Source organism: Eublepharis macularius, chromosome 2 (assembly GCF_028583425.1).
Source record: "Eublepharis macularius isolate TG4126 chromosome 2, MPM_Emac_v1.0, whole genome shotgun sequence".
NCBI classification, from domain to species: Eukaryota; Metazoa; Chordata; class Lepidosauria; order Squamata; family Eublepharidae; genus Eublepharis; species Eublepharis macularius.
This window is the reverse complement of record NC_072791.1, coordinates 46,925,907-46,952,957: the sequence shown is the minus strand read 5'-3', so window position 1 is coordinate 46,952,957 and position 27,051 is coordinate 46,925,907. Positions and strand designations below refer to the sequence as shown.

The following is a 27,051-nucleotide window of genomic DNA, read 5'->3' as shown; positions in this document are numbered from 1 at the left end:
CGATAACCACAGCTCTCCCCGTCAGATGCATGTGGTTATCGAAGGCTTATACTACATTTGAATTGGATGGTCTGGTTGTTTTGCTGCTACAAACCAACACGGCAAACTCCTTTGAAGCCTCACACAAGCCAATTAATCTCCACTCCAAAAGGAGATGTTTACATTTACTAGCAAAGGAATGTTTTGGTTGCACCCTCCCTCTCCTCCCCTAACTGCATCTTCTCTCTCCTCCTCTCCTCCCCCCTCCTCTTCTATATTTGACCAGTTTCTGTGCCATGCATCTGACGAAGAGAACTTGATTCTCGAAAGCTTATGCTACAATAAAATTGGTTAGTCTTAAAGGTGCTACTGGACTATTTTTGATTTTGCTACTACAGACTAACACGGCTAACTCCTCCGAAAATTAAAACTATTTATTATTGATTTTCACAGATCTTCTTCCTTAGCATTTCTTTCTTAACATTGTTTTCCCCCCTCCCCACAATTTTTTTTGAATGAACATATATCTTTCTTGCTTATACTGCTATATTTAGCTGAAATAACTCTTTTTATTTCAAAATTCTAGTTCTGTTAGTGGATGCAGTTAATGATTAAGCCACTTGATCAGGATATTTAACTTTGTAGATTGTTGAAACATAGTTCTATGAGAGCAGAGTTTGCAGGCAGAAGGAAAATGGAATAAGGAGTTTTTTAAATCTTCTATTAATTAATGAATGCTTAAAAATATAGGCTGATAGTTTTAACAGGACAGCAAACAGATTTTTTAATTTTTTTTCAGGATTCACTCTTTCATTTTTTAGGATGTGGAAGACTGTAGATGTTCGAATCTTGCTGTTAGTTCTTTCATTCTTTACAAGCATGAAGACTACAACATTGTTGTCAGATCAGAAAAAATGTGGTGACCCAGAATGTGAAAGTAAGTACAGAAATCTTTTTCTTAAACAATACCTTTTGCAAACTGCAAATCAGAGTCCAACAACATTAATTTGAATACTTAGTTTAAATGTCAAAGTGTTCGTTTTATGAGAAATTAATCTATATTTGTTTTCAATAGCAGGGGAGGAATTATTTCTTGGAAGCCATTTAGCAGGACTGTGTTGTGTGGCATATGTGAAAGAGCAAAGTTCAGTAGGGAAGTTTGCTATTGATTCTCAGGACTAGAACCTCGGATTTGTTGCTGTGTTTGTTCATATCCTTCAACAGTCCCTGATCAATAAAGAAGAAAAATTATATACACACACACATGCTGCTGATATCTACTAAATTTATACCACTATTTAGCATTTATTTGGCTGCCTTGTTTCTTGCAGTAGTGTCTTACCTAGCTTATAATATATAATCATACAGAAAGGGACATGGCTCAGTGGTAGAGCATCTGCTTTCAATAGTGCCACCCTACAAATGTGCAAGATCAACAACTGGCCATATATGAGTATTCTCAGGCAGGCCACTGCCTTGTAGAATGGCTTGCCTGAGGAGGTCAGGAAGGCTCCCATGCTTATGTCTTTCTGCAAATTCTGTATAAAACAGAATTGTTCAGGAGGGTATTTGTATAAAGGCAATGGAGCTATATTACAAAAGAATAGTCAGTGAAGGTGCTTTTAAAAAAAGAATTAGACTGTGGACTAGATCGCTGTATAGTGTCCATTATCTTTGCTGTTTGTATTATCCTGCTCCCTCCACATTGTCTTCTACTTATGTAAGACCATTTTCTGCATTGTTTAACATATAATGGCTAATACTTGTATCTTTGTTTCAAATGTCTGTAATCCTAGTCCAATTACGTTATTAGATGTCATCTGATTGATTGCCTTGACTTACACTGTGTAATCCACCCTGAGTGTCAGTAAGAAAGGTGGACTATAAATAAATAAAAATAAATTATGAACAACAATGCAAAAGATCCTAGGTTCAGTCCTCGGCATTTCCATTTAAAGAACAGGTAGTTTGGTTGTCTGAAAGACCCTGGAGAGCTGCTGCCAGTTGGAGTAGATCAACATTGGCAGACCAGTTGTATTAACACTATAAGGCAGCTTTCATGGATACATGTGAATAACAGAAAGATGCCCATCATTGTTATAGATGATGAAGGGTGGTTGGAGAATGGGAACTTGGGGGGGGGGGGGATCTATGCGTGTTTATGCAGATGTGGTAGCTAGTTTTATTCCTAAATGAAAGGCTTTATTTCTGTCCAAATGGACAAACTGCAGTCATCATTAGTAGTGCCTGGTCCTCATGCCAATAATGAAAACGGGAAAAAACAGGCCATGGCTTCAACATCCTTTGAGGGGCCTCACGTTATACAGAAAAATACAGGCGTCAGTAACCCAGTTTATATGATACCAAAGATATGGAACTCTGCTGCATGGGTCAGTTTTACCAAAGGTCACATTTAAAAATATGCTGGGCTGGGTTTTGAATGCTGTATTTATTTAATATCTTTTAATGTTTTGTTTTTATTATTTTTATTTTGTAAGCCGCCTTTTTATTTTGTGGGCATAGACCTTTTTATATCAAACTGTTCTGTGCATCACCTTTTCAAATACTGCCTAGAGAAAAGCAGGAAGGAGAGAGGGCCAGGCAATTAAAATACTGTTTGTTCAACCTGATACCTCTCCTTGAGTTCTGTGTGTAGTTGACATGGTTGGGATAAATAATGGCATGTCGCTTTAGTCTTTTGGTACCATCATAAAACTGTCTCAGATAACCCTCAACATGGCAGTTAGACACTAGCAACTTTCTGTTTTTTCTTTCTTTCTACTTAGCTGCAAGCCTAGTGCAAGGCAACTTCCTATATACTGTGTGCTCTCTATATTTTATATTCTCTGTAGTACAACAAAGACCTTTGGTTAAGTTAAGCTGTGCCAATCTGTCTTCACTCATGGGCCTTCTGCCTTGGCTGTTGGTAGAACTCTGTGCACACTCAGAGGCTCATCAGCTTCCCCACCAGATGGTGAAGGGACAAGCCAGTTTAGTTAGGATGGTTGCAGCACTCCCAAGAAAAAACAATGATTGAAAGGGAGGAGGAAGACCCCTTGCCAATCATTATGGCCTCAGGCAGGTTCCTGGAAAGGCTGCATAATTTTTTCTAAATAAATAAATAAAATAATAAAACTAGTCCTTAGTTTACTTTAGTTTGACCTGGAAAGAAACATAATTTGAAATGCTTGCGTGGTAGCACCCCAAAGAGCTGTATGTTCCCCCCTCTCCAAAAGAGCAAGGCTTCTCTGATTTGGCAAGAAAGGGGTTTAAAATGTTGCACAGCAGCATGCTTTCCTCTACAGCAATGAGGTTCTCTCTCCCTCCCTCCATCTATGAGTGAACCAATTAGTTGTATCCAATGACTCCATTTCACTGATGGTTGAGCTTTCTGCCAGCAGAAGAATCTTTCTGCTTGTAGAAAGAGCTTTCCAGATGAGTTTTCTACCCGTGCAAGGAGCCTCTTTCACTGGCTGGAAGCTCCTTCTGCCAGAGGGGAGGTCCACCCTCAGCGGAACTGAGTAATTTGATACAACCCAATGTTTGGAATATATATTAATAGATTGCCTAGGGTAAATCCTTGATTCTGGTTTTGATTAGCATAAGTTTCTACAATTCAATATCACAGAACTCTTCATATACTGTCTCATTTTTTTACAGCTTCAATAATCCGAGTGCAAGCCATTAAAGACTACATAGGACCTGACTGCCGCTATCTCAGTTTTAAATCAGGAGAAGAGATAATGGTATACTTCAAACTTTCAGGGAAAAGTGAGGATTTGTGGGCAGGAAGTGTAAGTATTTCAGTAAACAACACTTCCTCTATAAGTAATATCAGCAAGTGTTTCTGGTTATCATTGGGTTGAATCCAATGGTCATTTTCCACAAGCGGAAGGTCTCCCACTGCAGACCTCATGTTGACCCCCCCCCCCAATATTGACCTGGAAGGTCCCCCCCCATCCCTAAGGAACTGTATTTTGGAGAGGTCAGTGGGCTGCATAAAGGGGCCTTCCATCAACAGAAAATAACTTTTGGATTCAGCTCGTTATGTGGTGGCAGCACTTTTTCCTTAAGGATTTTGAGACATGAAACGTTGTGGCATTTATCCAGTGATTTGCTGTCTACCAGAGGCAGCTCTACTGTGAAACTAATGAAGCTTAAGCTTCAGGGCCCCTAATTCCAGAGGACCCCTGTAACAACTTTTTTCCAATAAATTTTTTTCAACAAAAAATAATGGAGTTTTTTAAAGTGTTTGTTATTAAAATAAGGCTATTTTAGTAATAGAATCATAAGCCAGTGGGTTGAAGTACTTAATACTGACCTTAGAATGGAGCGTGCTCAGTGCTATAGCTTCCCCTAAAGTGGGCTGGTTGTTCCCAGCAGCCTAGCAGTGCAGCCTGGCCCAGGAAGAAGCAACAGCACCGTAAGGATGAGGAAAGGCCTGCACAGGTTTTGTTGTTTCAAGGTCTCCTTTGGATTATTGCAGGTAAATGTTGGTAATCTGTGCAATTATTAGAGATCTTTTAAAACAAAGGTGAAGTTAATTGATGGTTGTTGTGGGTTTTCCGGGCTGTATTGCCGTGGTCTTGGCATTGTAGTTCCTGACGTTTCGCCAGCAGCTGTGGCTGGCATCTTCAGAGGTGTAGCACCAAAAGACAGAGATCTCTCAGTGTCACAGTGTGGGAAAGATGTTGGCAGGTCATTTGTATCTACTCAGGAGGGGTGGGGTTGAGCTGAGTCATCCTGTAAGAGTTTCCCAGGGTGTGGAATGCTAATCGAGGGAGGCTTCACTGTATCCTGAGGAAATTCTTTTGCATATGGATTGGTGCTTGATGTGCTAATCTTCTCTGCAGGGCTATTGTCAAGTATAGAGTGTTTTGTTAGCCTGGTGTTTTTCAGAACTGGAAACCATGCTCTGTTCATTCTTAAGGTTTCTTCTTTCCTGTTGAAGTTTTGCTTATGCTTGTGAACATCAAAGAACAACATGTTCAGCAATCCACACGCTATAAGAGCATATCATAATACCATAGGTCATACAAACAGTATGAATGTTTGCACGCAACATTGCAGAACTACCAGGAGAGTGACATTATACCTTATGTTCCATTTTCAGGAAAACAAAGATTGGAGAATATCCCTTGCCACTGCTACGTCCTGATTTGCATTAATGTCAACAGCATAATGCTTCACAAATGTATCAGCAGAGGACCATGTCACTGCCCTACAAATGTGTGTAATCGGGACACCCCTGAGGAAGGCAGAAGAAGCTGCCTGTGACCATGGCTGTTTCCACACGGCTCCCCGCTGCTCGTAACAACCCAGAATATCACGCGAGATAATGCGATCTTCCGCGTTTTTTTCGCAATATTCCGGGTTGTTACAAGCAGCGGGGAGCCGTGTGGAAATGGCCCGTGTTGAATGAGCCCTCAGAGTGAACGGAAACTGTACACCAGCCAGATTGTATGCCCTCTCAATAGCTGACATGATCCACTGTGACACCATCTGAAAGGACCTTTTTTTTTGCCTTTGTCTAAAACGCCAAAACAGACAAATAGATGTGGACTATCATGAAAGATCTTTGTCCTATCTAAATAAAAGGTTAAAGCCCTTTTCAAGTCCAGCGTGTGTAAAGCTTTCTCTCCCTTTGAAACTGGGTTAGGAGGCTATTTCTACTTTTCATCAGCAGATTGAGGGGCAGTCAGTTTTCTCCCATTCAAAATCCTGCCAGTTCCGTAAAGGAATGTTTAATCTTTATCCACCTGTTTCATCATTGGTTCCTCAATGGTCCTTGTCACTTGTGTTGGCAAGGCTTATGTTACCACCTTTATTATTTATTTTATTCGACTTATACTCCGCCCTCCTGCAAGTGGGCTCAGGGAAGCTTCCAACAAATATACTGTTAAAATACAATAAAAACTTATTAACATATTAACACATTAAAATTCAGGCGCCATCAGACAGATCGGCTACTACAAGCTCATTATAAGCCCCAGTACCACCATGATATAACTCAAGGGCGGCTGCAAAAAGAGGGTGTGCCAGTGAGAAGGGGGACAAAAAGCTAGCCCCTAGTCAAAGGCCCGGTGGAACATCTCCGTCTTGCAGGCCCTGCAGAACTGTAAAAGGTCCCGCAGGGCCCAGATCTCCATTGGAAGAGTGTTCCACCAGGCTGGGGCCAGGTCAGAAAAAGCCCTGGCCCTAGTTGAAGCCAGCTGAATGTCCCTTGGGCCAGGGACCACCAGAGCGCAAGGCCCTGCAGGGGACATAATGGGAGAGGTGGTCCCGTAGGTATGCAGGTCCCAGTAAATGGAGGGCTTTAAATACTAAGACCAGTATCTTGAACTGGATCCTGAACTCAACCGGGAGCCAGCGCAGCTGGCACAACACAGGGCGGATATGTGCCCTAAATGGCATCCCCATAAGGACACATGCCGCTGCATTCTGGACCAGCTGTAACTTCCGGGTCAAGCTCACAGGCAGCCCCGCATAGAGTGAGTTGCAGTAGTCTAGTCTAGAGGTTACCATTACATGGATTACCGAAGGTAGGTCCTGGGGTAAGAGATAGGGTGCCAACTGCCTGACCCGCCAAAGATGAAAGACTCCTTAGAAAGTGTGGCATCCAGGAGCACACCCAGGCTCCTCAGTGTCGACGAAGGCTGTAGTGCACTCCATTGAGGGCTGGGAGCCGGATTCCCAATTCCCTCACCCCACGACCCAGATACAGAACCTCCGTCTTCTAGGAATTCAACTTCAGGCGACTCAGACACAACCATTCCGCCACGGCATCCAGACACTGGGCCAAAGAGTCCGGGGCAACATCTAACTAGCCGCCCATCAACAGATAGAGCTGGGTGTCATCAGCATACTGGTGACAACCCAGCCCAAATCTATGGACCACCTGGGCAAGGGGGTGCATATAGAGGTTAAATAACATAGGGGAAAGAATTGCCTCCTGAGGGATGCCACACACCAAAGAATGATGGGAGGACATCTGTTCCCCAAGCGCCACCCTCTGTCCCTGACCATGGAGAAAGGAGCTCAGCCATTGCAAGGCTGTCCCATGGATCCCCACAGTGGCGAGGCAATGAGTCAGAAGATCATGGTCAACTGTGTCAAAGGCTGCTGTAAGATCCAAAAGTATCAGCAGCACCTCTAGCTACATGCTCTTTGGACCTACTGTCTTACAAGGTGGCATTTTTAGTCGCCATTACCTCAGCTAGGAGGGTGAGTTGGCAGCACCTAGGGCTGATCCTCCGTTTTTGAAATTCCATTCCAGTAGGGTAGTTCTTAGACCTTGCCTTCAATTTTTGCCTGAAGTTTTGACTACTTTTCACCTGACACAGGATAGTTCTTTGCCTGTGTTTTTTCCCAACCCAGTTTCAAAGGGAGCGAAAGCTTTACACACGCTGGACTTGAAAAGGGCTTTAACCTTTTATTTAGATAGGACAAAGATCTTTCATGATAGTCCACATCTATTTGTCTGTTTTGGCGTTTTAGACAAAGGCAAAAAAAGGTCCTCTCAGATGGTGTCACAGTGGATCATGTCAGCTATTGAGAGGGCATACAATCTGGCTGGTGTACAGTTTGTGTTCACTCTGAGGGCTCATTCAACAAGGGCCATTTCCACACGGCTCCCCGCTGCTTGTAACAACCCGGAATATCGCGAAAAAAACACGGAAGATCGCATTATCTCGCGCAAGAAAACGTGATCTTCCTCGTTTTTTTCGTGATATTCCGGGTTGTTACGAGCAGCGGGGAGCCGTGTGGAAACAGCCATGGTCACAGGCAGCTTCTTCTGCCTTCCTCAGGGGTGTCCTGATTACACACATTTGTAGGGCAGTGACATGGTCCTCTGCTGATACCTTTGTGAAGCATTATGCTGTTGACAGGACGTAGCAGTGGCAAGGGATATTCTCCAATCTTTGTTTTCCTGAAAAGGGAACATAAGGTATAATGTCACTCTCCTGGTAGTTCTGCAATTTTGCGTGCAAACATTCATACTGTTTGTATGACCTATGGTATTATGATATGCTCTTATAGCGTGTGGATTGCTGAACATGTTGTTCTTTAATGTTGATGTTACCTTCAAAATGTTGGATATCTCTTAATTGTTAACTTTCTAACTTATTGAATGTACTGATATTATTGTGGTTTGCAACTTGGTGTTTTTTCTAATGCTATTTTTGCTAGTAGCAGTATTTATTGTTAGCTGCATTATGGTAATAAAATTGAGTTGGAGATTCACCCTGCCTCTTTACTGTGTGTAGCTTGGTACTCTCCCATGTGTGGATGCACAGAAGAACGACAATGAAAACAAGGTTGTACATACTTGTAACTATTGTTCATCAAGTTCTTTTGTGCAGACACACATCCCTCCCTCCTACCCCACTGTGAACTCCTTGGTTAAGTCCAGTTGGGAATTGCAGCAGCATAGGAGAACTGAGGGAAGGGGCCATTGCTCGCCATTAGGTCATGTGATAGTTTGGGCAGGAAAGAATTCTCCATCGGCTGGCCTGTGCACGCGCAGTCCCATGTGTGTCTGCACAGAAGAACTCGATGAACAATAGTATTGTACAACCCTCTTTTCCAGCTCTGGGTTGGGAAATTAATGGAGATTTGTTGATAGAGTCTGGGGAGGGCAGGGTTTGGAGGGGGAACCCCAGCAGGATATAATGCCATAGAGTCCACCCTACAAATCAGCCATTTTCTCCAGTGGATCTGATCTCTGTAGTCTGGAGATCTGTTGTAATTCTACAGCCCTCCCCCCCCCATTTTCTTGACTTTAAATGGCCTTAGAAAGCTGTTATTTGCTATATTAGTGAAACTTTCATGTACTAATGGCTGCACACAAATTTCTCCAATGGGAAAGTTTCCCCACTTCAAACTCCATTGGTCTATATGTGGTTAGGGTTCTTTTCCTTAATGTGCAGCACATTACACTTAACCACACTGTACTTCATTTAGCCACATTATTGCCCTCTAACCCAGTTTGGAAAAAGCTCTTCACAGTCTGCTTAGATTCTCATCATCCTCAATTAGTTGTGTCATCTGAAAATTAAATGGCTCACCTCAACTCCAGATCACTTATGGGTAAATTAAATAGTGTCACCAATAGTACCCCATTGCTTTCTTCCCACCATTATGAAAACTATCTGTGTATTTCTGCTTTCTGCTTCCTGTTGCTTAATCAGGTTCTAATCTATGAGGGGGTCCATCCTTTTATTCCATGACTGCTAAGGACTGATCCCTTCCTGATCAGTGCCTGTCCATATTATGGGAAGGGCACATGTGCTATGCTTTATCTTGGCCATCTCATGGATCATGAATAATATTACAGGTGTTCAAAATCACAACCTTTGGGCTTAAATATTATGCAATAAAGCATGTTACACTAATGTGTGATATTAACAACATGACAGACAGTGTTTGGCGCAGTGGTTAAGAGTGCAGGGCTCTAATCTAGAGAACCGGGTTTGATTACCCACTCCTTCACTTGAAGCCAGCTGGGTGACCTTGGGTTAGTCACAGCTCTTCTGAGCTCTCTCAGCCCCACCCACTTCACAGGGTGTTTGTTGTAGGGATAATAATAACATACTTTGTAAATTGCTCTGAGTGGGCATTAAGTTGTCCTGACGAGCGGTATATAAATTGAATGTTGTTGTTGTTTTTAACACTGTTCATGCTAAATTCTTTTCAGTTCCACATATTAACATCAACAGTAGGTGCCCATTATTACAGTAGTGTTCAGCATGTATGTATGTATGTATGTATTATTTAGAATATTTTGGTACTGCCTCTTCAAAGTCCTACTCAAGGGGGATTAGAATAAAAACAACATCAATATAAAAGAAGCCATTGGACATAACAGCATTAAAACTATCCATAAAACAGAAGCTGACCATTAAAAATACTGGTAAGATAAAACCTTTAATTAAAAGGTTCAACAATGTGTTTTGGCCTGATGCCTAAAAGAAAGTGAAGTAAGCATCAGGTGAGCTTCAGGGGGGTGAGTGTTCAAAAAAGGTGAAGTGCCACCACAGAAAATGTCCTGTCTCTAGTTGCTACCTGCCTCACCTCTACAGGCGGGGGGCACAGAGAGCTGGGCTTGAGAGGGCAGGGCTTGATCTTAACTGACAGGCTGGATGGTATGGGAGAAGACTGTCCTTCAGTTACCCAGGCCATTTAGGGCCTTAACTGCAGAAATCATCACTTCGAATTGTGCCTAGAAGCAGATGGGTAGCCAGTGCAGATCTTTCAGTACAGGGGTGATATGATCTTTGTAACCAACCTCAGCCAATAGCCAAGCCACTACATTTGGGAACAACTGAATTTTCTAGACCATTTTGAACACCAGCCCCACATAAATTGGATGAGGTCAGAGCATGAATCACTGTAATCAGAACATGCTTTTTGAGGAACAGCTATACCTGGTGAACTAGCTGGAGCTGATAAAAGGCACTACGTGCCATGGAGGAGATGTGAGCTGGATCCGGTAGAACTCCAAGGAGATAGGCCAGGATTCAGTAGCACCCAAGGTACAATCCTGATTTTTTCAGGAAGAGTGCAACCTCCTCCAGGACAGGCTTAAAAAAATTGCTATCATACCACCATGCTATAGCAACTGCTGCTTTTTAAAAAGCTTTACACAATGTGTAGTTTGACCCAGACTGTTCTCATAAAATGGGAGGGTTTTCTGAAGGAAAGTAATTAATTAAAAATGCAGAAGTTTCACTTATTATTGTTTTTCTTGTATCACACCTTTCAAGTGCAGTTTTACCATGATTTTTATGTAATAAAACTCTGAATCTTCCATTTTTATAGAAAGGTAAGGATTTTGGATATTTCCCAATGGATGCAGTCCAGATTGAAGAAGTTTTTGTTACAGAAGAAGTAGAAGTTCCAACTAAGGTAAATTAATGTGGTATCACTGTACAACAATTGAAATTAGTAGATCTTCTTTATAGGCGCTGTCAGTAAAAACTGTATACATAATAGCAATTTGCAATGATATATTTACTTTTTATTTTTAGGAAACTGATTTCCTTTGTCTTGATGGAGGGGAATATATTTTTGAAAACAAAGACAGCATATTTAACACTGAGGATAAAGAAAATGAATATATAACTCTTTACACTGATGAAATACACTCAAAACTAAACAAGCCCAAAGATGAGGCTCCGGAAATTACAGACATTTCCTTCACAAAGGAATATAAAGAGCTGTTTCTTGACAGCGATGAATCTGACAGCAAGTCCAAAGACCAGCATACCCTGGAAACTACAAGGCATGGCAATTCAGAACTCAGAAACAGGATGACTGAAGTAGATAAGAACATTCAACAAGAAGACCAAAAGAGTCAGAGTCTGAAACCAGTCTCAGAAGAAGCTACATGGTCTGTTTCTGGTATTGCAGGTTGGCTTGGTTTGGGAGGCCAACCAAAAGAGGAGCCCACAAGAGAAATTTCAGAGACTGTAGAACAAATTACATTCAGACACAGAAAAATAGCCATAACTGATGACAGTGACTTAAAAAAATTAAATGATGATAGTGAAACAGAGCCAAAGACTTGGTTTCCGAGTACTTTGACAGATTTGATGCATTTTGGAAGTAGTAAGGCTGGATTTGGTTTGCTGTATAAAGAAAATGATCCAGATGCCCAGGACCTCTCCAGAATCACTGGGGATTCTGATCACCGTGACAGCACTACAGTATCAGATACACAAGAACAGGAGCCCAGTGATTCAGCATTATCCAAATCAAATTGGTTTGATTTAGATATAAGTGATATTTTGACTTTTGGGTACTCTAATGAGAATGAAGTCAGAAAAGAGAAATATGAAGGAGGAGAAGCAACAAGTAAAAACAAAGAGTCACTGCCTCCAAGTGTATATTCTGTGGGGATTTTAATGGATCAAGGTTTGGAAAAGCGAACATCCGAATCAGCAGTACTCCATGAAGAACAAGAAAAGCATGTTCAAGAAACCACAGGCATTAAAAAAACAGATTCCAAAGTGCAGTTAGCAAATGAAGTTACAGGCTTCAAGGATGCTACAGATACATCTGTTTCCACTGAGACAGGTGACAAACTACTCGAATCTCTCTATACAGAACATGGTTCAGTGTCAGGCAGCAAAGTTATGGAAAACATTGACACTAAAGCTATAATGAAGGAATCAGAAAGAAAAAATGACCAGTCAGGTTGGTATGACAGTATCTATAGCAGCATATTTGATTTTAGTAAAGTCAAATCAGGTCATGACTCTGTAGCCATTCAGAGGTCACAGGAATCAGTTGTAGGTCAGCTTTTACCTTCCCATGGTGCAGATACAGGTTTTCTCCCAAAAGATATCTCAGCTGCAAGGGAGGAAAATTCTGACAGTTCTCAAACATCTCAGTCTGTCTTCTCTTTCATGAACACATTGAATGCCCAGGGTTTTGCATCTAAAAGAAAGGGAAATGTATACAGCTCCCCATCTAAAAAAGATGACAGAGTATTCCATATAAATAAAATAAGTAAAGAACAATTAGTGGGGAATCAGCAAGTTGCTGAAAAGTTTTCATCAAACTTTGATGTACCTCCTTCCCAGGAAAATATCCAACTGTCATCTTTAGCAATAAAAAATCACAAAGAAAGTAGAGGAAAAACACAGGATAGTGAATTAGTGAAAGACAGTACCTCACATCTTTGGTATGCAAAATCTAAATTAGAACATAGGATGTCCAACAGTCAGCACAAACAAATAACAAAAGATGGAAAACCTAATGGCCATACTTCTGAAATACAGGATAATTCCCATTTGGAAGATAAAAATTATACTGTTATCTTAGAAGGCAAGCAGTGCTTTCCTTTGGAGTTAGAAAATGTAGGTGATTCACTAACACAACAGGAATATACCAGTGAAATTTATTCCCATGAAAAAATTGTCCCAGCAATAGAAGAACCAGATGATGGGGCAGCAAAACAAAAGACCAAAGAAGTAGATAATACATCCTTGCCAGCCACTGAAATATATCTAGAGAGATTATCAAAAGGAGAAATGACTGAAATTATGCAAGGCAAAGAAGGAAGTAACCTGGAAATATGTAGAAAACTGATGTTTAAAGAGCTGAAAGAACATACAGATAATTTTCCACAATTGAAGGATAACCCAGGTGAAGATGAGGTATTTCATGATGTATCAGAAGACAATAAACAAGTTATACAAGGAAGCAGAGAACAAATGTTATCAGCAAGCTTTGAAATAATAGAAAACACTGAAGTAAAAGAGATAGCTAGGCACTCAGATAGCAAACGTAGCCCCCAAAAATGTAATGATGTTTTCTCCAATGATACTGCAGATATTAATAAAAATCTTTGCCAAAAAGAGGATGGAGCTGTCATTTTTCCAAGCACCCAGAATTCAGCCATCATTCTATCTTCTTTGAGATCCCCTCAGAGCAGAGATGCCCCTCATTCTAGAGAAGAAAAGCCCAGCAAATTTGAAGAACCTCATACTTTCCTTTCTTTTAACCATTATAAGCATCTACTAAGCTTCCAGAGCTCTACAGAAGAAGACAAAGATTATTTGCAAAGAAGCCAAGAGAAAATTAGCTCCAGTGATGAACTAAGAAATGAAGAAGTAGAAAAGAAGGAACAATCTTATCAGAAAAAGTATAAGCTAGTAAGTAAGAAGGAAGGCATTTCCAACAAAGTTGTTTTGTTGACTTCACTGGCAAAACAAAACAAAACTGAAGATTTTATAGAAAATACTAATTTATTAAAAGATAGGTCACCTATTTCATCTGCAGAGCATCCATCAGAAAACATAATAGAGTCCTCATTCAATAATCAAAAGCTGAAGGACAAAAGCACTGAAGACAGTGAAGTAAAACAATTTCCTAACAATAAACCACATTTATTGGAAAGCCAACATGAACCACCAACATTAAAGTTCAGCATACAAAAATTATCACAAGACTACAAGATTACTGATGAAGACCCCATATTGGACACACAGGATTTCAATGAAAAAGAGGAAACACAGCAAATTTTTGTCACAAAAGCTTTGGAAATGAAAGGTCATACACTTATCATAGATTACACTGAAGTTATGAAGAGAGAGCAGGTTTCAGGTCCAGAGACTTTTTTGAAGTCACAGTTGGAAAAACATATACATTACAATATACAGGCAGACTTTGTTGAAGATTCCAATAATGAAAATGAATCTCCTGATCTGAAAAGTAAAGGAAATGTTTTTGATCATGCCAAAGATGGCTTTCCTACAGACTCAAATGACAACGATAAACTAATAACAAGTGTAGTTCCTCATGAAAGTATTAATCACTTTTCCCAAGAGAGAATAAAAGAGCAAGGGCATCTTTCACAACATGTCACTGAACATAGTGAAGGCAAACAAGGAAACAGTATGCAAGATACAGAAGATGAGTTGAAGAAGCAAACAAATAAAAATCACCCAAATGTATTAAATAACCAAGAACCATCTCCAGGGGCTATGTCTGAAGAATTGTTTCAAAGAGGAAAAAAGGTTCCTGGGAATGACAACTGCATGTGGCATGGAAGTTTACAAACAAAAGACATACATTTTCCACACATGCAGATAGCTGGGAAACACAGTGAGGAGGAACACATCTCAAAACCAATACAAGAACATTTTGATAATACTAAAATTAGTGACGCTTTAGCAACAGCAGTTGAAGGTCGTAGTGTGAAAGAAAAGTTGATCTTATCCTATCCTAGTTCTATTACTTTTTCTTCCAAAATGCCTGTAAGTTTGCCATATATGAAGGAAGATCAAAAAAACTTAGAAGTTGAACAAGAAGTCCTATCTTCCCACGCTCAACTATCAGATTGTGAGAACAGCGATATTCTGAGTCAAGGGCCTGTTGAAAAGAATGTATGCCAGATGGTACACAATACAAGAAAACATTTTCCACAAACACAAGATTTAGATGTGTCGGAGCTTGGAGTCTCCACATGCCATAAACAATTAAACAGTATTTTTAATACTGAAGCTCAGAACACTGAACATGCTAACTATGAATATGAGCAAAAAATAGTATATGTTAAACCAAGCATAACACCACAGTTACAGGCAGTAAAACCTCAGGAAAGAGTTGGATATGACAATTTGGTGACAACTGACTGTAATACTTTAGTTCAGAAACAACCCAGTGTAGTTGAAAGTACCACAAATAAAAATCCCGCACTGCACTTAGAATCTTTAGAGATGCAAAGCCCGACATTCCACACAGGCCATAATAATAATCCTAACAAACATTTGTCACATTACATGGAGTCTATGGGTGAATCTGTAGATCATCCTATGCACCATGCCCCTCTACACAGTAAACATGGTTCAGACACGAGTCATTTAGTGATAGATCTGAATGATGAAACCTTTGCCCGAAACAGAATAATCCCTCTTCCAAAAACTCTAAACTATAATAAACCATTTGCTGATTCTGGAAGTGTAAGAGATAGTCAAGAAAAAAGCAAAAAATGTACTGAAAGTGACAATGAGATAGCACTCAAGAACATAGAAAGAAATAATGACATGACAGGGAAAGAAGGTGTGGTGGGTGATATTTTTACTAAAACATCATGGTTTCTAGGAAGGCTGTTTCAAAATAAGCATCATGAAGAATCTAAAATAAATGAAAAAAGTGCAGATTATATTGTATCCCAGGGGCAGGAGACTGAAATATTGGGAAATGATTCTGAACAAGACAAAGGTGAAGTTCAGAACACAAAAGCTATCAGTTATAGTACAGATAATTTTAAAATAATGGAACAGGGGACTCAGGAGGAGGAAATATATAAACACAGCCAAGAAGAATATAGCCCTATAGACTCGAGAGATGACAGCCGAAAAGATAACATATTTTTAATAGAAGAAACTGCATCTGTTGTCCAGCAAACAGTTAAAAATTATAAAGTGATAAGTGATAGGGAATGGGATCTAAAAGAAGCTAATTCACTCAGTGGATTCCAAGAACGTTACATAAATCTAGCTCAGGAATCCAAAAGGACACTTCAAGCAACTAAGTGCGGAAGAGATAAATTGCTACTGCTGCAGGAGTTTGAAAACCTGTGTCATGATACTTTTTCATGTGAAGAAGCGTTAAGAGAAAGGAGGCAAGTGATCACTTCTGCGGAATATGAAAATAAAGTTATGATGACTCAGCACAAGAACTGTTTGAACAAGAACATGAACTTAGTTGCAGAACTACGAAGTCTTATGCTGGACATCAGAAACAAATGCGAAGCCCAAAAGGCAGATTCAGGTACTGGATCACTCTTTGGTTTAAAAAGCTTGAGAAAGCAAGCAAGCAAGCAAGCAAGCAAGCAAAACAATAAAAGGGACACTTATTTCAGTGTAAAATGTGACAAGAAAATGCTGCCTTTTTTAAGCTTATAAAACTTCTGGACAATACCTCTTTCAGGATGATAACATTCCCTTTGCACCATTCTGTATCTAAGTTATAGGAAATAGTTTTAAAATACAAAAAAAAGATGGACTATTTTTTTAATCAGTAGGAAAACCACACTGGCACTGAGAAAACGCACTATCCCCCATGATAGAAGCACACTCAACAGCAGACATATAGCTAATAAAAACATCATCCAATGAGGCATGGATCCATTGGAGCACTTCTGTGGGTGCTCCATGGAAACGCTCTGGTGGATCCAAGACAAAAGCTTTTTTTAGTTGATTAATATATGGTTTTTAATCAGTTCAATAATAATTACAGTTGACTATCTTTTATTTAGGACATTGGAAGATTGTCATTTTAAATTGCAATATAATTTTAAACTGCAAAATAGCTTATTTTTCATCAGTTTAGGAATCTGGAATCTGTTCTGTGAGTGTAACAAATATAAGACAAAAAGGGCTTCCAAAATTGACAGGTTAATACTACCCTTGCTCTGCTGATTCTCCCAGTCAAGTGTTTCAGAGAGTCAGGTGGAGGAAAACGTTCAGCTGCCCAAGGATAGCATTTCAAGAGAAGAATTGAAAGTGTAGGGAAAGTTGTGTCCTTGCCCACCTTCCAATTCTCCTTGAAACTGCTCTTAGCATTATGTTTGAAACATGTGCCCCTCATACCATTTACTTTGGTTTTATACTTTGCCATTATGAGTTCCTTGGTATAACTAGTATCACAAAACCTTAGTCCACTGTCCACTATTTTCTTATACTATTAATTGGAATGTTCCTCAGATACTTTTCATGCTTCTGTTCTTTAGCCCCTCTTTTCAGACCTTAGGTCTCCTGCTAGTTTAATCTTCACTGCTAAATTGTTACAATAATGGCTTTCCTCTGTTTTGCCCTTCTCGTGTGGCTCTATTCTCCTTCTTGTTTTGTTGTGTTTTGTTTTAGTTTCTTAAATGTCATACTCCTTTATTTAAATAAAATAAAAGTTACCTTACCCTATTAATCCATTTTCTATCTATTTTCTTTATCTTCTCTCTCCCTCTTTGTTCCTTCTTGTTCTTGGTTTCTGTAATTCAGTAGGGTTGCCAACCTCCAGGTGCGGCCTGGTGTTTTCCTGAAACAACAATTGATCTCCAAGCTACAGAGATCAGTTCCTCTGGAGAAAATGGCAGCTTTGGAGGATGGACTCTATAGTATATCATTTATTCAAGGTGAAATTCTTCTCCAAATTCTCATCTCCACAGGCACCTTCTCCAAATCTTCAAGAATATCTCAGGTTGGAGATGGCAACCCTAAATCAAACACCACTTCTATCAAAGGAGCTCAGGATGACATAAATAGTTTTCCCTACCCCATTTTTTATCCTCAGTAGTACTCTTGGAGGTTAGTTCGACTGAGTGTGTGAGTGGCCTAATTGATCACCCAGAAAACTTCATCATATAGTGGGATTTGAACCCATATCTCTCAGATACTAATCCATCACACCAACCTCTGTACAATACTTGTGTCTCCATTTTTCTTACGTAGCTTATTATTTTATTGTAAGCCTATGTAGTAGTAGTAGTAGTAGTAGTAGTAGTAGTAGTAGTAGTATAAGTATAGTAACAGCCAAACAAATAAATAATACTTACTCATGTGTTAATAAATTAATTAATTTATAGTCATTACAAGGGCTGTCAATCAATTACTGGATTAATTTAATGACACTAGTTACATGTTCAGATTTCAACAGATGATGAATACTTTAATTAGTCTAACTTGTCTTGTTTAAATTTTTCTGGCTATTTATAAATTGGGAGGGAGGGCAGCATGGTATAGCCCAGTTTTGTCAGCGCTTGGAAGCTAACCGGGGTCAGTGCTTGGATGGGTGACCACCAAGGAAAACTCTGTAGAGGAAGGCAATGGCAAGCCACCTCTACTTCTAACTTGCCTTGAAAGCCCCTTGCTGGGGTTGGTTGCAACTTGATGGCAGACACACACATAAATTGGGAGATTTAAAAGAAAATCAGAGTTGTGAATGTGAAGCTGGAAACAATTGCTAAATCTTTGCATACCAAAAAATGATGACAGATTAATATATATATATGAAATTAAACCATTATGCTGTTGTTTTATAGGTACAATTCATACAGGACAATTATCTGATGGTACATCTACAGAGAGAAATCGTTTAAATTCAGATAAGAAACTTAACAGTGGTCATTATTCAGAAACAAACAAAATTCCACCAGTAAATACTGAGGAGAAAATATGTACTTCAGAGGACAGTGGCCAGTTGAATTTGAAAGAAAGAGTATTACTGAGAAATATAATGACTCAAAACTCTACTTTCAAATATGGTAAGTGGTATCCAAAAACTAGCATGCAAAATGTATTTTTAAAAAATTGATAATCTGTAAAAACCAGAAATTGTAAAACATGTTTTCCCTTTTCTCTCACTTTTATATGAAGCAGAAAGAGAATGGCTATTCCAAATAGTCCTGTATTTGAATGACATCTGCGACCTTATGAAGTCTGCATTTTCATATATGATGTTTATGAGCAGAAAGGTGAGTATCTTTAATTTTGTTACCTCACGTTGAGCTTTCTCATGGGTTACAATCCTGAACAGGTCTGTTTATAGGTCAATCATATTTTATTCAGTAGGGCTTACTCACAGGAAAGTGCTCTTAGGATTGTACTGTAAAACTGTTCATATATATATATGAACTTCCTCCCAAGAGCTTAGGGTCATGTACATTGTTCTCCCTTCCTCCATTTGCTGCTCACAATAACTCTTTGAGGTAAGTTAGGCTGAGATGGATAATGGACCCAAGGATCACCCAGAGGGTCCTCCTGCCAGAATGTGCCTTGGGAGTTCCATGATAAAGAAACTTAAAAGATTGTGGTTACATTAATAGATATTGTGTTAGCATCGCACTATATTCACAAATGAACTCATTTTTTCACACAGAAAAATCCAGTTGCACATTACTGCTATAACCAAACCTAAGAACAAAGGAAGCACCTTCAATATGAACACTCAGAGCCAAGCTAAAAGTGACGCCTGAGACAGGTTGAACACTCGTCAGCTTCCCTCAAGTTTTGATGGGAAATGTAGACATCCTAGTCTTGCAGCTGTAATGGAGAGCCACGCTGTAAAACCAGGATGCCTACATTTCCCATCAAAACTTGAGTGAAGCTGACAAGTGTCCAACCTGTGTAAGGTATCACTTGTAGCTTGGCTCTAAGCTAACAGAAGTGGAAACCACAAATGAAGGCAACAACCAAAAAAGTTAACTGCAGTATATTATATCAATGTGTGAAAAAAGTAAATAACAGTAATGAACTCAATGAACAAAATAGTCAATAATCAAAATAAATTAGTCAATTGTGCACATAAATCCCTGGACTCACAAACAATAAATGAGTAGGTGCCTAAGATATAACAAAAGACAATGGCTCGGCTGCCATTATGGACCTTTGATTCACAGGTGCTGTGTTATAAAGCTAGTTTGTGGTATATGTTCCACTGCCCCTGAGGAGGTTTCCAGGAAACATCAGGAACCTTGCCAGCCCTGAATGTGGGTGGGAGGACTTGGTCTGCTGGGCATCTCATTTTTCATCTCACCGCCTGCAAGAATAACAAAGACTGAGGAATAAATACTGGTTAATGGGACTGCAGCATCTGCGTGATTGACTGTTTTGACTGTCTTATCTGTGGATGGACTTTTTTCCTCACTTTGTCTCACTTATATCTTAGGCACCTACTCATTTACTGTTTGTGGGTCCAGGGATTTATGTGCACAGTTGACTAATTTATTTTGATTATTGATTATTTTGTGCATTGAGTTCATTACTGTTATTTACTTTTTTCACACATTGATATAATATACTGCAGTTAACTTTTTTGCTTGTTGCCTTCATTTGTGGTTTCCACTTCTGTTAGCTTAGCATTACTGCTATAAAGCAAAGATAGCACAGCATCTCATAATGTTTCAGGTGGGCACCTATTATTACCCAAACAGGCGATCTCCTTAATTAGTTGAGGAAATTAGCGTTAAGGAGGCAAGTGAGAGGGGGGTAACTAGAAATCTCCACCAATGTTTACAGGGATTATTCCCTTAGAACACTCTCAAAAAAATCAAGCAGATGTTGAACTGGAAAGGTTTTTTTTTAATTAAAGTGAAATAAAAGGCAAATGTACAGAAAATCACACACCATGCATACAAGGCTAACAAGGAAAAGCAGGGAGGAAAGTGGAAGAAAGCAGTTTCAGGGAGGGCAATAAGTACCAATCTCAAAGATAGGAAGGGGTCCATAGAGGCAGTAGTGAAAATGACCAGAGTTTCATTTATTATTATTATTTATTATGTTAGATTTTTAGTCCGCCCTCCCCACCAGGTGGGCTCAGGGCAGAGTACAACATTTCAATTTACATAAATACAGTTAAAAACAGTTAAACAGTATATAAATAACATTAAAACAACTTTATACAATACAGCTCTTCAGATGGCGATGATAAAATACTGCTTTTCAAGCCCTGGCTCATATGTAGGGTAGTGGATAGATCTTTAGTGTGGCCAGTGGGGGCCCAACCTAGCCTCCACCATATGCCTGGTGGAACATCTCTGTCTTACAGGCCGGGTGGAAAGATAATAAATCCCGCCGGGCCCTGGTTTCCTCAGACACAGAGTTCCACCAGGTCGGTGCCAGGACCAAAAAAGCCCTGGCTCTGGTCGAGGCCATGCGGGCCTCCCTTGGGCCAGGGACCACCAACAGTTGTTTATTTGTTGAACGAAACATCCTCTGAGGTACATATGGGGAGAGGCGGTCCTGCAGATATGCTGGGCCCAGTCCGCATAGGGCTTTATAGGTCAACACCAAAACCTTGAACCGGACCTGGTACTCAGCTGGTAACCAGTGCAGCTGGCGTAGTATAAGTGTTATATGTTCCTTAATTGGGACCCTTGCAGTTACTCATGCAGCTGCATTTTGGACCAGCTGTAGCCTCCGGATCAGGCCCAGGGGAAGCCCTGTGTAGAGCGAGTTGCAGTAGTCTAATCTAGAGGTGACCGTTGCTTGGATCATTGCAGTTAAGTCATGGGTTGATAGGTAGGGGACAAGCTGCCGGGCCTGTCTTAGATAGAAAAATGAAGACCGGGCAACAGCTGCGACCTGTGCCTCCATAGTCAGGAAGGCATCCAGGATCACCCCCCAGGCTCCTAACTTTCAAAACCAGCACAAGTAGCACTCCATCAAGAGCGGAGAGCCAAAGTCCTGTGCCCATGGCCCCCAGACCCACATGCAGGACTTCCGTCTTTGTGAGAGGTGAGGAGTCTCAAGCTAACTTGAGGGTGGGTGTATGGATCCAGAACACACACACAGCACATGGCTGGAGCCCAATTATAGAGCAAAACATTCCCTGGGGCAAGTTTGAAGTCTTGCTCTCAAAAACAATGGCTTAATGGTAGAAGTGGGCACAGACCAGGAAAAACCCACGGGCTGTCAGGCTGTGTTCCATTGCATTTCACAGACCACAGACTACAAACTTTTAATGGACTGGCGCTGCTTCACGGACTGGTTTGTGGGTCCAGGCCTGCCAGTCAGCTGAAGCAAGGGGGGATTTAAATGTTAAAATGCGCTCCCAGTGCTGGCACCGGGAGAGCTTTAACCACCCCTTGCTCCAGCTGGCAGGCCCACCAGTCAGCTGGAGCAAGGGGAGATTTAAATGTTAAAGCGCTCCTGGCACTGCTTGCAAGGGGCACGGGGAGGCTTTAAACAACCCGATGTCTGGATTCACGGATGGCGGAACAATGGACTAAACGAAAAGTCGTGGTGTCTGTGGAAAATGGTCATTCCACAACCCTCTGATTCACGAATGCCGAACCAGGCAGGTCTGTGTCAAATTTTGGTCTGTTTTCCAGTCCATGACTACCTCTATTTAATGGTTTGTCCAGAGGTAAAACAATACGTGGGAAGAGGTTTGATGGATCCTATCTGGGATAGACTATAGGTGAAAATATTGCCTGATGACCTGGTAAGCAGTGGACCAGGTTTGTTGAATAGCTTTGATTAAGATAGGTGGGTGAGGGGAAGTTTAGCAGGGCATTGATGGGATTAGACAAGGTTTTTTTTAAAGGAAAACTCGTAACCTCTGCATCTCTCTGGGACGTGGAGGGGCTGTCAGTCAGTCAGCCACCTCTGACTCATACTTTGGTAGTTTCCCAGGCACCCGCCCAGCTGATGTTTGCTTTGGGCCAAGCAGTGCCTTGGACTTATGAGGGACATATATGATATTCCATCCATAAATTATCCTCTTAGTGTGAGGAAGGGGTCTGACTGCTAACAGTTGTGTTCGTCTGCGGAAGAGCAAAATTTGAAACCAGTTACACCTTAAAAACCAACAAGGCATTGAGAGACAAACCTTTTCTTTCACAGACAGCTCCCTAACTTTAACTTCTTACTCACAATAATGCACTTTCTAATATGGGCATGGACTCAGGAATCAGGGTTTGCAAGAAACCAAGATGCCAGCTCTGTCCCCATTTTCACCCTAACAACGCAGTTGCCAGACCTAATAACACTAGCCATAGGGTTGCTGATCCCCTGGTGGAGGCAGGGGCTCCCCTGGCCCCAGCTCCCCCCACCACTCACCTGGCCGGGGGGGGGGGGGAAAGCATAGGAACAGGCCTTCTGATGTGTGCTCCCAGCACGGCGTCATATGTCACCCCCAGAAGTGATGTCATACACAGCCCCTGGGAGTGCTCCCGCACTTTGTGCTGAGCTGCAAACAAAACATGAGAGCACTCCTGGGGTCTGTGCAATGACATCACTCTTAGAAGTGATGTAATCACACCATGCCAGGAGTGCGCATTTTGCGTGCAAGGATGTAAGTGCTGGGTCCCCCTGCTCTTGCAGAGAGGGTAAGGGGACCTGGCAACTCTTACCAGTGATATTATCTCAGGTTCATTCATTTGTTCATCCTCCAACATTATATATGCCATCAAATGCCAGCAATGCCCCTCCACTCTCTACATCAGAGAAATCTCATGCAAAAGCATAAATGGGCATAAATCTGATATTAAAAACCACAACATTAAAATACCAGTGGGAGAAATGTAAAGGGGAGATTGCTGAATCTGAGATTAATAAAACTGAGTTCATGCAGAAATTCAAAACAATGGACTGCCCATAGCTGAACTGAGACATAAGATTCTTATCTCATTATCAATGCTAATTTTCTGTATTTCCTACCCCCAAGCATTTCTCCCTGCTCTAATCAAACTGATTACATTTTGCATTGTACCTTTGCATCCTGACCGCCTTCTTTGTAAAACCCTTCTCACCTCCTGACTGGGATGTAAGGGCTCAGGGGTCTCCACTCCTACTTGTATCTGAGTGAGAGCCAAGCTACAAGTGATGCCTGACACAGGTTGGACACTTGTCAGCTTCCCTCAAGTTTTGATGGGAAATGTAGGCATCCTGGTTTTACAGCTTGGCTTTCCATTACAGCTGCAAGACCAGGACGCCTACATTTCCCATCAAAACTTGAGGGAAGCTGACAAGTGTCCAACCTGTGTCAGGCGTCACTTGTAGCTTGGCTCTAAGGGACCTTGACTCTTGAAGACATATACCCTGGAAAGTCTTGTTGGTCTTTAAGGTGCTACTGGGCTCAAATCTTGCTCATGCAATAATGTGTAAATGCAGTCTGTGTTATTGCAAGTAACAGCCAGTGCATAGCCACTGTTCTTGGATGCTTCCAAAAGGGGGTGCTATAACATGCCACTGCCATGGCAGCAGCAGAGAGCAGAAATTACATCCACACACTCCTGCCTCTTGCTACCCCTCCTCCTCCTCTTTTTTCCTGTTATAACCCCGCCTCCCCCCACCTTGCATGATGCTTTCCTTTCCTGTTTGTTTGTCTTTCTGTAATGCTACAGATGTGGCTTGACAGGGAAAGGGGGAAATCTTTAAAGGTCTGGGTATGTGAGTGGCACATCACAGCAAGCTACCCATGTCATTTTGAAAGCAAAGCTTAGCTATGCCCCTCCCAGGACCGTATTAACCCATGGTTGGGCCCCTAGGCTTTCAGGTATTTTGGGCCCCCTCCAACACTTCAGTCTTTCACCCCACTACTGTTTTGGCTGGTCCCAACGTACTGTGGGAACATTTGAGCACACACTCCTGCCTTTTATTATTTTCACCTGAATATTGGAATAGAGATATGGACAAAAAAAGAACCAGTAAGCAGTATGGATAAATATATATGTACACGTATTGCTACAGTGCAGAGTGCAAACTGCCTTTAACCATTGGAGCCCTAGGCCACAGATAACAGTGCCTCAGCAAAAAAAAATTGATGGGCCCCTAGTCCCTGTGGGGCCCCTAGGCTTCAGCCTAGTCAACCTTATGAATAACATGGCCCTGGCCATCCCCCTACAGTGGCACTGGAGTGGAGGGACTAAGGTTTTATCATTTTCTCAGTGTTGTTGTGAGGATCAAATAAAATCAGACTATATTGTCATTTGACTCCTGAGTCCTTGGGAAAAGGTGGAAACCAAATACAAATGCTTTGTAAATAAATACAAAGTTGGATAATACTAATGGGCCCAACAAATGCACACTTTTTAAATGCCTGGTAGAAATATGACTCTCACATTTCAGAATCTTCCTTGTTGCTTTGGCTTCCCCTTAAAAGTCCTTTCCCTAGGTTCTCTTAAACAGTAATCATAAAAGCTGTAAGGTGCACAAAATTATAGACATAGGCCAGTCCTAAATATATTTTCTTAAGACCCAGCAAGTTCAATGGAACTTACTTCCTAATAAGCTTACTTATAAATGCACATTGCAAATCTGTCAATATTTAGGTAATTGACAGTGAAATTAGGATTTCACTGTAAACTTGGCTAGGACATTGCAGTGAAGGAACAAACTGAAATCTTTTAAAAGTGCTTACCTAAAAGAGGGAATTAATAAGGAGCTAGAATTGCCATGCAAGTTGGATATATGCATTCTTATCCAAGATTCATATTTCAGCAGTTACTGCTGTGAATCTGATATGATCATGTTTTCAGCTGAGCCACAGTGCTGCTGACATTTTACTTTAACAAAAAAGCAAATAGTATTTGAGCTTCTATTTAGAAATACCTTTTCACATACCTGCTGTATGTAATTAATCTATGTGTGTCACAAGGAAGAGGGTGTGGGATAGTGTAAGAAGTCACCCGTCACTAACCTCCCTCCCCCGCCCCCTTCATTGCATAAATGTCAAAATAAACGTCCATTGGAAACATGTCTCTGAGGATCGGGAACTTTCATTAAGAAACTAGAGCTATTGTAGTGTTTCTTAAGTTTTTTTTAAAAAAGGAGTATTTACATGAGCATAATTCTTGGTCTACAAATGGAGACAACAGAAGAAGAGGTACGTGTTTCTTCTAAAATTAAACTAATGAGAGTAGATTTTTTTGATCTATAGAGTGCTAGGAAGGTGTTGACTGTTGAGACTGCGTGCAGAGCCACTTCACAACAACTTTACTGCTGGCTCGTTATTTGTTGTTTATTTGTCTTGTAGATTTTCTTTGGTGTTATGAATGGTATCACTTGAAATCTTGACAGGTGAGCTGAGTTTTGTTTTGAGAAAAGGGACAACTGTTTCTATCTTGAGTTATAAATAGCCTGTTTCAACTGAAAATATACTAGCCGAAGCAGAATTGTTTATCGAGCTACTTAAAATGTGTTCTCTAATTTCTCTCTACCCTATTTCTATTTTAAAAAGCCAGCCGTGAGTATCACTTTACAACGTAAGCTGTTCTGTAAAGATTCTATCTTGTCCTCCTTGTTTTTCCTGGTCTCGCAAGCTGTTCACTTAATTAATTCTCCTGCTAGACATTATCATGTTCTTTTCCCTCTTACCACCAATACTTTTTACCCCTGTATACAAACTAATGAACATAGATCACAAGGAATGTCATCCTAAAATTTTTAGTATCCCTAACACCACAGTGGGTTTGGATTTTGCCCCTGTGAATAGCAAAGGAACCTGGGCCTTGTTTATTCTTCCTCAGTGTTTCACATTGAAAATAAGAGGTGCTAGGGCTCAGATGTGCCTGGAGATGATACCTTTACATTCCCTCATATTCCTTGGTAGGTAATTAAAAAGTGCTATATACATGGCAAAATTAGTCTATACTTTGTCATTATTACTTCACATGTTGAAAACTAAGAACCAGACGAGTTCCAAGGTATTTTGTTGCTCCAATATTCCTCCGTGCTGCCACTGGCGTAGTACAAGCCAGGCCCTTGTGGATTCATCACAGTCCAGGAGACGCTTGTTACATCCTGTACCAGCAATGGTTGGAACTTGTGTGCTAAGTCCCAGTAGTGTGTTGGCACCTACCTAACTATATTGTCCTAAGCAATTGCTTGGGTGGCTTGGCCAGTGAAGTGAACTTGTTCTGATCATGCATGAGTTCTTTAATTAGGTCTTTCAGAGTCATGGCTGTTTCACCAAGAGTTTTTTTTAAAGCAAGTTCAGACATTGTATATTGTGAGGTAGATATGAAAGCTGTTTTAATATTCTAAAGATATTCAAAGAAGAGAAAGTGTGGATTGCTTGTGCTTCCTTTCCTCCTCCTGAATGTAGGTTCTAACTTCCCTG

The 27,051-nt window shown here is 40.7% G+C and overlaps 1 protein-coding gene across 6 annotated transcripts in view; it reads left to right on the top strand.

Annotated features, from left to right (window-relative positions):
• The first annotated feature begins 660 nt into the window (after positions 1 to 660).
• MIA2 (MIA SH3 domain ER export factor 2) overlaps positions 661 to 27,051 on the top strand; it is a 64,740-nt gene continuing 38,349 nt past the window's right edge. For 2 of the 6 annotated variants that reach the window (XM_054970410.1, XM_054970408.1), the window contains exons 1-6: positions 661 to 916; positions 3,640 to 3,773; positions 10,801 to 10,887; positions 11,010 to 12,177; positions 18,530 to 18,751; positions 18,864 to 18,961. In XM_054970410.1, the coding sequence (XP_054826385.1) occupies positions 802 to 916; positions 3,640 to 3,773; positions 10,801 to 10,887; positions 11,010 to 12,177; positions 18,530 to 18,751; positions 18,864 to 18,961 (1,824 nt within the window). In that variant the 5' untranslated portion in view covers positions 661 to 801. Of the gene's footprint in view, positions 917 to 3,639; positions 3,774 to 10,800; positions 10,888 to 11,009; positions 12,178 to 15,287; positions 16,264 to 18,529; positions 18,752 to 18,863; positions 18,962 to 25,648; positions 25,816 to 27,051 lie in introns of those variants that run through there. The other 4 variants (XM_054970409.1, XM_054970411.1, XM_054970414.1 and 1 more) reach the window with 4 other exon arrangements.